This window comes from Glycine max, chromosome 7 (assembly GCF_000004515.6).
Source record: "Glycine max cultivar Williams 82 chromosome 7, Glycine_max_v4.0, whole genome shotgun sequence".
In the NCBI taxonomy this organism is placed as follows: Eukaryota; Viridiplantae; Streptophyta; class Magnoliopsida; order Fabales; family Fabaceae; genus Glycine; species Glycine max.
This window is the reverse complement of record NC_038243.2, coordinates 12,334,983-12,347,025: the sequence shown is the minus strand read 5'-3', so window position 1 is coordinate 12,347,025 and position 12,043 is coordinate 12,334,983. Positions and strand designations below refer to the sequence as shown.

The 12,043-nt window shown below is 29.2% G+C and overlaps 1 protein-coding gene across 1 annotated transcript; it reads left to right on the top strand.

Annotated features, from left to right (window-relative positions):
• Positions 1-3,218: 3,218 nt before the first annotated feature.
• Positions 3,219-8,677, top strand: LOC100802114 (patatin group A-3-like). Its single transcript, NM_001255207.2, has 7 exons — positions 3,219-3,466; positions 4,146-4,330; positions 4,769-4,934; positions 5,352-5,498; positions 6,882-7,175; positions 8,068-8,243; positions 8,392-8,677. The coding sequence occupies exons 1-7, from the start codon at positions 3,290-3,292 to the stop codon at positions 8,501-8,503; spliced, it is 1,257 nt and encodes a 418-aa protein (NP_001242136.2). The 5' UTR covers positions 3,219-3,289; the 3' UTR covers positions 8,504-8,677.
• Positions 8,678-12,043: the final 3,366 nt, after the last annotated feature.

Here is a 12,043-nt window from a genome sequence, read left to right as displayed (position 1 = left end):
ATATGTCATGTTGTATGTGTGTTTTAACGAGTTTTAGAGTGTCTATATCTAAGTAGACATGTCTTGGGTTATGAAAAAGGGATGGGTGAGTTTAGTGAAGTGTGAGGTGTAAAGAGAATGAAGTGAGAGAATTGTAAACTCCTCACAAAACCCTTTTAAATTTGAAACCCAAATCAAAATATCATTCTTTATTATTTTCCTATTTTTCACGAGAATCCTTATCTTGGGAGCTTAAGTTTTGGTCCTTGTACTAAAGGAAACTCCTTTCTTGTCTTCTTGTTGTTCTATGGGCTGTTCCTAGTATGGTAAGGACCTCTCTCCTTTCTCCCTTTGTTACACTTTCTTTTTTCTCATAAAACATTCATGGGAGCTCATGAAAAAACTTCGTTTTTGGGGTTTTGATTTCATTTATGGTTGTTTTTGGGTTTGGGGTGATGTTGCTAAGATGGACTAGTTGTTGGTGGCTAACAGTGAAAGGGTCTATAGAATGGATGGGCGGACAAACTCCTAGATAGGTTAAGGTCTTTGATAGCATTACCAAGGTAAGCCACTACCCACTTTGATAAAAGCACACTTCCTCCGTAGGATAAATCTAGGTCTCCCCGAATAATCAAATCATAGAGTGCGACTATATTAAGGGATGTACTTAGGTTGATCGCTTATGTAACGTAAATCTCCATGTAGTTAAGTCTATCTTTGGTATCGATGACTGATGGACTGATCTGCACCTATAAAAGAAGAGAGAAGAACGAAAAGACACACAGAAATTCCAAGAGAATACAATTTTTTATAGAAGAAAAAGGCTAGAAGAAGGAGAAGCAAACATTAGGAGTCATTCTTTTTCTCCATTCCCTTTCTTATCTTTTCCCCCTTTACTAAATATTTCCCTTTTGCAATTGTAAAGCTTCCATGATAATGAGAGGCTAAACCCCTTTGTTGGGAACTTGACAACCAATTACTCTTGATGTAATTTATCTTCCTATCTATTTATGAATATTACATTTGCATTATCTTTTCATGTGCATAATATTATCGTTTGTGGCTTGATCACCCATTTGCATGGTAAGTTTTAGGGGTAGCATTGGAAAACATTATTTTCTAATAGAATTGAGAAAGGGTGTCTAAATAAAGTCATCACTAGGAATAGGTTGATATTTGTTTAGCCTATTATACATCTTTATTTTTAATGCAATTTACTATCTTAGTTCTACATAGGGATTTGGGAAAGAAAATAGATAAATTAGACTCTTTCATGCGGGGGACCAAAGTTAGAATATACTGGTAGATGCAAGTGTAAATTGAAATAATTATAAATAAAGAAAAATCATTAACATTACATCAAAGAGTAGCTTTGATATACTATGTTTCCAACATTTTCATCTTTTGAATTTCCTTTTACAATAATATTGGATTTTTCTCATCTTTTTTTGTCTTTAATTAATTAATTTAAATTCTAGGTTAATTTCTCCTCTTGTTTGATTTAATTTTCAGCCAATTTAAATTATTGTTTTTCTGATAACCTTTTCAAGTCAATTTTTTTTAACTTATTTTACTGATAAAATATTGATCTACTAAATACAAACAAAGTTCTTATGAATACGATACTCGAACTTTTGTTTTAACTTTATTATTTAGGATACATTGGTGCACTTGTCAATCCATCAACACCAAACTAACAATAGAGATCTCAAATAAAAAAATTCAAATATTAGAGACTCAAATTAAAGAAAAAAAATTATTAAGGACCAAACTTAAAAAACATATATTTATCAAATACCAAAAATATATTTAAACCAATAATTAATACATGCGACCGATCATATATCATCGGTTACTATTGAATAATTAGACCATCTATAATAGTAGACACTGTGTTAGAATTGTTTAATTATTTTTTTATGGGTCTTCATGTACAACATCAGTTTTAGTTTTCACTCTCATAGCTTTGAATAACTTAAAAGGACATTCACAACTAGTAGCATTACACTTTTTACTAGTGGCTCCACCACATTGGTCTTTAATAATGGAAGTGCAAAACGCAACTTTGAAGTTAAAAATTATTTTTAAAAACTCTCTGCAGTTGTTATTAAAAAAAAACTCTACAATTGTTCTTAGTTAGACAAATCATTTGTATAGATGTTATTTTCACAACAATAGCATCAACTTTTGTATTAAGCGATTTTAATTAATTTATAAATTTGATTTTTTTATAAAGTTATTTAACTAAAATAAAGGTGTTTTTATTTTTATTTTTGGTACATTAATCAAGAGAAAAGAGAAAACAACTAAATCCCACCAACTTATCAGCTACATTGTTTAGTAAGTCTATCTCGCTATCTTTATATCAATTTTAATATATATATATATATATATATATATATATATATATATATATATATATATATATATATATATATATATATATATATATAAATGATAGCTAGAAGCATAGTTTAATCTTATAATTTATAAATTATTATTTTCTATTTTTATCCTTAATATTTTAAAATAAATTCTCCTTCTCCCCTCTTAATTCAGAGATCAGTCTAATAACCCTCACCTTCTCTTAGACTATGTATACTGTTTATTTTAGTTTCAATAAAATATTTAATCATTAAATGAATATAATAAGAGCTTAAAATTGATTAAAAATATGAAGTTATAATTACTTAAAAATATATATATAAAGGGAAAATAGAATTTATAAAAAAATTCATGTAAACATGTCAATAATTAATTTTCTTAAATATTGTAATTCAATGAATTAGCTGAATAGCCTTTAATTAATTTTTATAAAAAAAAACTATATTTTCATCTTTTAACTATCCTTTTTAATTTTTAAATAATATTTGTCACCTATATTTCCAACAAACACTTATCTAGGTACAAACAAACCATGAATAATATGATTAATTGATGTAGGGTTATTCCAACTTAATTATCTTTAGATTAAATTTTGAATATATAATTGTACTAAATATTTAAAAGGATAATTTTGTAGTTCTAACCGATCTTATCCGACATAAATAAAATTGTTTTCAGTAGAGATTACATGTAGTTTAATAATAAAAAAAATACGTGCGAATAGGCTCTCAGCATCTTTAATAAATAATTATCGTATATTCCCAAAAAAAAAAATTGTGGCTTTTGTTTAGTGTTGGTATTTCCATCGATCGGTTACACAGTTTATAAATACCTTCGTATTTGCAAAGAACAATACAAGGTGTTCATTCTTGACATCCCCTTCAACTTCTATTCTCTTTTGAAACACTTAGAAAAGAAAAAAAAAATGTCTGCGTTCCTTTTGCTTTTCCTAGTTTTTTCTTCTCAGTTGATCGGTGGACTCAATACACCTCTACCATCTCCAATCTATGGAAACCTCGTAACCATTCTCAGCATAGATGGAGGTGGTATAAGGGGTATCATTCCAGCTGTAGTTCTTGACCACTTCGAAAAGGCTCTTCAGGTCAATGACCAATATATACACTTTTTATTTTATTTTATCTGAAGCATTAATTACTCGCACAAGACACACGTATTTATAAATTAAAATACGTTTATGAGTGCCTTAATTGTCCTAGCTCATTAGTATTTTTCATGTTGATGAATTCTCGAGGTTCATGTTTTATGTGGTAATCCTCTTTTCCTTTTTTTTTTACTCTACTAAAATGAACAAAAGTACATAAAACATACATTTTCAAGTTTTGGTGATGATATTAGGAGATCATATTTCAGCAAATTCATGAATTATTATGTACATACACGTAATATTAGTACTGTTAGTTTTTTTCATTAATCAGTTATATAACTTATAATACCTAGCTTCTATAGTGAGTGGGAGTCGAATGCCACTCTTTCGTGGTGGAAACAAAATTTTAAGTTTGAAGATTTTACTATCTATAAGATCTTTCAACGCATAAAGGTTTAATATGCTTGCTTATCGAATTAGTTTCTTTAAATGAAAGAATAATTAATATGAAATTCATTTGGTACAACTCTTTCACTATATGATGATTTTAGTTTTCATGCTTCACAAATGTTACATTGCATACTTTTGCTCACAGTAATGATACTCAACGAGCAATATCCCTCGAAGAAAATATATATTACATAAGTTTTAACAATTTTGTTTGTTTGAGTTGCAGGCATGGGATAAAAGTGCATCACTAGCAAGTTATTTTGATGTCATAGCAGGGACTAGCACAGGAGGACTCATGACTGCTATGCTCACTACTCCTCACCCAGACGACCCCACTCACCCTCTGTTTACTCCCAGCGGAATCATAGAATTTTATAAAAAATACGGTCCTTCTATATTCAATGAAACTAGGTATTTAATTTATATATTATGAAATGAATTAAAGCTTAATTATATAATTTATCTCTTAATTACAATTAAAAGTTAAGATCCATTATTATTAAAAAATTCAACTCAAATTCTTCAAATTATTTAAAATACTTCTCTAATTATTAAAAAGTTCAATCAAATTCTTCAATTGTTTAAAAATATTATAATCATATAATTTTTATCAATTTTGTTAGTTTGATAGACAGAAATTATGTAAATAAACATTTTTACATGAATTGCATTGACAACAAATGTAAAAATGTTTATTTACGTCTCCGACAAATCTTACAAGGATTTCTAAAGTATGGTTAGGGTAAAAATCATTAGAAACGCTTGAAGGTGGTACGTGCAAGTTAGATGAATTTTTTGTTTTACCTTGTGGAAGCGTTTGATTACTAATTATGATCGAACAATATGCAGTGGTTGGGATAATGCATTCCCGGGTCCCAAGTACGACGGCAAGTTCTTACATAATAAAGCACGTGAGTTGCTGCAGGATACGCGATTGAGCCAGACACTGACCAATGTTGTAATACCAACCTTCGACCTTAAGAAACTTCACCCAGTTATATTCTCAAACTTTCAGGTTCGTATAACATACTATATCTTTGTGTACAGCATTAACTTTTAAAATTTGTATAAATAATAATACTTCAAATAATTTCATGCTTATATATAAACTTAATAATGTATATATATTCAACTTGAACCACTTAGCTCGACCTAATAGTGGTGGATTTTGAGTAATTTACACAATACCTTAGATTCTATTTTTTATTATGATTATTGTACATCAAAAGAATATTCTTGTTTTTATTTTTTAGCATATTATCTCATTTTATCCCTACTTTTCTTCTTATTTTTCTCTTTATTTCTCATTATTTTATTTGTAATATATTAATTTTTCTCTTTACCTTTACTTTCCTTTATGATCTCTTCCTTTTTATCCATTCATTCTGAAAAAAGGATAAACGATTATGATTTTGCTATTTTGATCATGCAGCTGAAGACAGTTCCTAGCTTTGATGCGAAGCTGTCAGATATATGCATTGGGACCTCAGCAGCACCAACTTATCTTCCACCCTATTACTTTGAGAATGATGGCACTGAATTCAATTTGGTTGATGGTGGCGTTGCAGCAACTAATCCGGTAAACTAAAAAATGAAACTGCTATGGTTACTGTGAAAAAAATCATTTTTAGCAAACTAATACATTAATGGTAATTACAATAAGTGTTAACTATATCTTATATACCTTATTATAATTTTTTTAAGCCAAAATTTAATAGTGGGGCACAAGGAATCGATTAGTTCATTATTTGTAAGTTTCTTAAAGGCCTTCGTTTATGCCGTCAAAATTAAGAGAACTATATAATATGCAGTAAAAAATATATAAAAATTCGCTGTATAGCTTAGTTGAATACTGAAACTAAGATCTAATTTTAATGTGATCCATATCTAAAAAAAGTATCTTACAATAAATATTAAAAAAAATCTAATGAGATTAGATCTAGCAGAAATGATTTCATAGCGTGATCAATTAAGATTTGAATTATCGCAGAAAGAAATACCCATATTTGATGGCATACTATTATTTCAACAAGATTACTTTAGGAGAAAAATCTGTAAAAACCAAAAAATAAATATTAAAAAATAATTAATGAGCTTTGTGCATTTATGTTACCATATAAGAATCTGATGGGTTAGATCAATCAAACCAAGTATCAGACACAAAGCCATATATTTAAACTTGAAAATGAGCCATGTAAAGTAATGGATGTAAAAATGATTAAACTAGTTCAGAATTTGGCTGACTAAGTAAAATAGTTTTATTAGAATTTTTGTTTTACTAACTATAACGGATTTATGGAAAAAGATTTTTTTTCATAAAATTAATATTATTGTAATAATTGATACATTTTCAATCAATATTATAATGATTGATGGTTATATAATTATATATTTTTTTAACTTTAGTTTCTAATTAACATTATTGTGTCTTGATATTATATGTTTAGTATGACATTTATAAATTATAAAGTTATGAATTTTGTTATTTTTTATTTAATATATCATATTAAAATTAAAATAATGTTATTTAACTCTTATAGTTCAACAACAATTAAACCTTAAGTGTGTTTTTGGATGAGAGTTTATGAAATTAATTTTAAATTAAATTGATTTTGGTTAAAATTTATTTTCAAGTGAATTGATTTATATAGATTTTTTTTTTGCATGGAAAAAAAGTTGGATTTAAAAACAGTAAATTCTTCAAGTCATCGCAAGAGTTACTTTATATCGTTTCTAATCAAATTAATGCTCGGAAGCAAAATGATCATTATCGAACATGAATGACAAAAAACATTGTATTTTGACGAAAATAGAAACAAAATCAATTTTGGCATGTGGGTGTACAACCAAAAAAATACATTAAGTTAATCAACATTTTCACTTATTTAATATATGTGGTCCCAGTTTAAAGAACTTTATGGAAACTCAATAATTTGTGCATGATGAAAAATTCTGTTTCCAGGCCATGGCTGCTGTCAATGAAGTGATAAAGCAACAGAAGCTGGAAAAGAATCTCGACATCAGTTATAAAAAGTCAAATGAATATACCAAAATCCTGTTATTGTCTATAGGCTGTGGAACTGCGAAGGCTGTGGGTTATGATGCCCAAGTTGCAGATCAGTTCTCAGCAACTGTATGGGCGGGGTCAGGCCTTGCAACTAATGCTTATGATTATGCTTCTAAAGATATGACTGAGTTTTACCTTACCACAGTCTACCCAGGCCTCCAATCTTCTGACTACTACCTTCGAATTCAGGTATGGTGCAATGTGGATTTTGGTTTCAGATTATTGTTATTCGTATATTTATAGACTTTCTGACAATTAATCTGGGTTTGAGAATTGATTGATCACCTTTAATCTCCAATTATAGACTTAAGAACTTATTTAAGGATACCAAATTCATTTTTTCTTGCACCAACCACTTGTTGGTGTGACTTTGGATTTTTAAAATCCCTGATTCTTATGGCATAAAAAGTGTTTGATATGTGAAAATTTGATCAGTTTTACTACTTTCATTTAAAAAAAAATGTAATTTTGATCTTCTTTTAAAAATATAATGATATCAGTAAAAAAAAACAAAACGATTTAAAAAGGATACCACACTTAATTTGAACTTAGGTAGTTCAAGTGCAAGGAACATGGATTCGGAAAGTGGATATTCATCACATTAAAAACTTAATTAAAGGAAAATTAAGGAAAAATTATCTGGTAGTCCAGGATTACAATGTGTCCATAGTTCCAACCAATCTCTACATGATAGTATCATTTAAGTTTTTCAATCGACAAGAAAAAACTAATGACAGTTACTTACATGTCATGTAACAATTAATTTATGAACCACATATGGTTCAAGATCAAAATAATATCTCCAAATGAAGAGGGTAAGAGCGCGCATGTTTACTTACAGTTTGTACCCTTAAATTAAGGTGTGAAAGTATAAACCGAGTTTAATAAACTTGTCAGACGAAATTATGGTTGTGTTATGCACAGACTTTCTCCTTCTGCTTTTGTGCTACAACAATAAAGAAATTAAAATCAATAATTTTCATCTTAATTCAATATTTTTCGTAATAATATATATAAGGTTTTCATTTGATGAATATTTTACTTCGTAGCAATCTATAACATGAGGAATCTTAATGCACAGGAATATAACTTGGATCCATCCATGGATGCCCTCGATAATGCCACTGCTATGAACTTGGAAAATCTTGAAAAGGTTGGACAGAACTTGCTGAAACAACCAGTTTATAGCATGAATGTGACTACTTTTCAACCAGAGGAAGAAAAAGAATGGGGAACAAATGCTAAAGCTCTTAAAAGGTGTGTGAACTATATTTTATTGTTTGTTATATGGAATAAGATAGTATATATGGATGAAAGTTTGGCTATAGTATATGGTATTTTTCAATTCACTCAAGTGAATAAGAAATGCTAATTTCATGAGGATTTTTTTTTAATTTTCATGAAGGCTGGCTGAGGTTCTGTACACTGAGAAGCAGCTGCGTTTGAGGAATAAATCGAAGGAAAAAAGGGGACGACCATTTATTAAAGCTGTTACAGACCTGTTTGACCGTTCTTAGGCATGAAGAATAAATATACTAGAATAAATGCCAAGGTGCATAGGCTTGCACTATATATGTTGTGAGTTCTGTGCTTGATGGAAAATAAACATATCATGCCGTAAATAAATCATGGATGGATCGTGAATGTTAGAGTATTATGAAATTGGTCCTGAATTTCTATTTCTTGCCTTTTATTGAATTGTTATCTTTTTTGTATTTATGTTTTTTCTTCTCAGTTGCGAGGTAAATGAAAAATACCATGAAATTAAAATATGGTGGAACATACGGTTGAATTTAACAGAACTATATATGTTAAGGAATTATATATTGATCGACAGGACAAATTCTTCTCTACTAAAAGAACTACATATAACTTTTGTATAAGAGTTAGTATCTCTAGTATATTCTATTAATATTCATTATTTTTCTTATTAGAAAGACGTATATAACTTTTAGCTTAAGTATACTTTTTAATTTAAGTATTTTTTTTCTTGTAAGGGAATCTATTTAACACTTTAAACAGTAAAAAAATATTATTTAAATTATTTTAGAAACTAAAATCAAAATAAATATAATTTGTAAGAAATAAATATTATAAAAATGAAAAGTAAAAAAATATTAAATTATAATAACTAAAAATATATTGAAACTTATATGTATTATTTATGTCACAATCTCATAAAAATAAGTCACCTTTGGCTGAGGTGGGGGATATTAGACAAGGTGGTATGCTTATTCTTCTCATGAAAACTCTTTTGGTACCTCTGGAGCCTAGTTTCGTTTGTATATTTTAATTTGCTGATAAAAAAAAAATATTTGTGCATCACAATTCATGGGCCATTTTCTTTTGTTTGCTTTCGTGTGTTTGCTAGTCAACTGATTGTTGGATTAAGTACGTACAATGTACTCATATCAGTTATTTGTATTCATGACTTCTACTAATTAATAATATGAGCAGAAAGAAAGAAATTAACATTCATTCTATCAAGTTGTAAGAGTAGGACACTATTATAATTCTCACACAAAAAAGACACCATTATAATAGTCCTTGAAATTAGAAAAATATCAAATATGTTGATGATAAAATTTTAATTGTTTCCTCCAATTCCTAACTTCAATAACAATTATTCTAGTTCCTAATTATCACTTAGTTTACACCTGCATGAACCAAAGTGACATTACATATATAAATTGGGAGGCTTAAATAATAAAACTAAAATCTTTAATGATTTATTTTATATTATTCTAAATTCAAGGACTACCATAGCCGCTTCTCATGATTTCAGAGACTAAAAGGGTAATTAGGCAAACATTGTTTGGGGCTACAACTATAATTATATAATTAAGGCTACATTACTGTTTTTGTTTTATAATATTTTTAATCAACTTAGTTTTTTAATTATTAAATAGTTGAATTGGATCCTTCATTGTTAAAAACCATCCAATTCTGTTCTTTAACCTTAAAGTCTTAATGGCAAAATCTAACATGGCCCGTAATGTGTCATTTTTTTCTGTGGAATGCTGATGTGCCATGTTACAAGTAATGTGTCGTAATGTGAAGGGATAGCATGAAAACGACGCTATTAATTTTAGACAAAAATGACGTCATTTTTTCTCTAAGATACACAATACTTCATGAATATCCTGCGACTTTCCATTATTTAACAAATACAAACCAAGGATGGGTTTAAGCATTTGGCAGTCCTGCATTTCTACAGTAGCACACAAGAATTATTAATATCTTTGATGTCGGGGGAATTTAGGATCCCCAGTTAGAATTGGCATTTTTATGGGTAGTTGGGTACAAGGACCCTCTAATATAACATATTAACTGCTAACATTCGTCTATATAAACAAACTAGGACCTACTATGACATTGGCCTAGGGACCTCGATTTGGAGCCAAGGAGAAGAGAAAAAGGAAAGGGATGTTCCATCAGGGGTGGGGGCACAGTTAGGAACTTGCAAAAGCCAATCAAGTGAGCTAGGCTCATGGGATTAGTAAGACATTAGCTATATCAATGGGATGAATTCCAAGAACATAAAACTCTAATTATTTTATCAGTAAATGAGTGGTGATAGGTTCTGACTTCAGAACTACAATGGGGTTCACTATTCAATGGACATCCTGAAAAACCGATGACACTCCATACTTCTATGCTTTGTGAGGAAAACTCGGAAGTTAAACACCCAAAGTAACATAGTGCAGTGCATAAAAATGATGAAGAGCTTCGCGTCAGGATTGCGAACTTGCATTGTTGGCTGCGTTTTGTATAGACTGAGTTATTCGGAGACTCACTTAAACTTATCTGATGACGATGTTATTAAACTTAAAGGGAAATAATATATTTTATTAATTAAGAAGGAAAACTGAAAATAAATAAATAATTAAAAATTTTATAACTTTGATCAAAGACGGCTTTCAAAAATGATAATAGCTAGGTCAACTAACAAAGACAATTTTTATAAAAGTCTTCGTAACGTTCATATCAAATGGTTTTAGTGGGATTAAAATAGTTTGTATTATTTTCAAAAATGTTACCGTATCATTTACTACATTAATTTTTTGATAATCAATATAAATACGATAACGTGAAAAAACACTTTTGTAATAGTGTAAGACTCTCTCACACACACCTCTTTATTCGGTGTGAATAGAGTTGGGGTTGCTCCACTGTGTCAGAATCCTATTCCCACCGTCTCTATTGAACAGGTATAATTTTCAAGCAACTTTTAGCCATTTAACAAGCTGATTTAGACATACCTCAAATTTATCAAACCAACCAATAAGAAATGTTTGATACATAATTTCTTAGAAATTTGTCTATTTCTATCACTGAACTTATTTGGATAATGGGAATACCAGTCATTTTTCTTGCCATATCAATATATCATCTATGAAAGCATCATGAAAACAAGATAAACACTCAAGCCAAAACTGCACCCACAAACGTAAGCAATTATAACTAAAAAGAGTTAGGGCAACATCTGATTGCCATAATAGGGTTGAGAGGTGGCATTGACAATATCAAGTTTGTTAATAATAATGATAAGTACATTACAATTATAGTTTCTCATGGGAAAATATAAAATGTTTTCATATATACTGAACTAAGGAATCCAAATTCTTTTCAAATTGGTATTTTTAGTTTATATCATCTTACCTATTATATATACTAGCATAAAGAAGGTTTGGTATATAAAAAATGGTCTAATATATACATTTTTAATATCTAATACAATTACTAGAAAGATTGCACAAAAAGGTGCTCAATAGATGAAATTGTCTAATTTATACATTTAATAACTAATACAAACATCTTGCCATCTTTTTTATTTTTAACCCTCTCTCGTATGCACGCAACTTCTCATTCTTTAAAAAAATACTCTCCCATTTCTTCCTTACATCTGCCAAACCCTATCATTTCCAACCAACACTTTGATTTTTTTCTCTTTTCAGCTTTAATTTGATTCCATCTTCCATGACATTCTTCATTTCTACCTTGACAGCCTCATATCGACTCTCTCTCTCTCAACTCCCCTCAAGGCTTGAAAAAAG

What these genes read in the sequence shown, in the direction of transcription:
- LOC100802114 (NM_001255207.2), top strand. Translation starts at nt 3,290, where the DNA reads ATGTCTGCGTTCCTTTTGCTTTTCCTAGTTTTTTCTTCTCAGTTGATC. An exon ending in ACTTCGAAAAGGCTCTTCAG is followed by an intron (nt 3,467 to 4,145) that starts GTCAATGACCAA and finishes TTTGAGTTGCAG; the next exon opens with GCATGGGATAAAAGTGCATC. An exon ending in TTATATTCTCAAACTTTCAG is followed by an intron (nt 4,935 to 5,351) that starts GTTCGTATAACA and finishes TTGATCATGCAG; the next exon opens with CTGAAGACAGTTCCTAGCTT.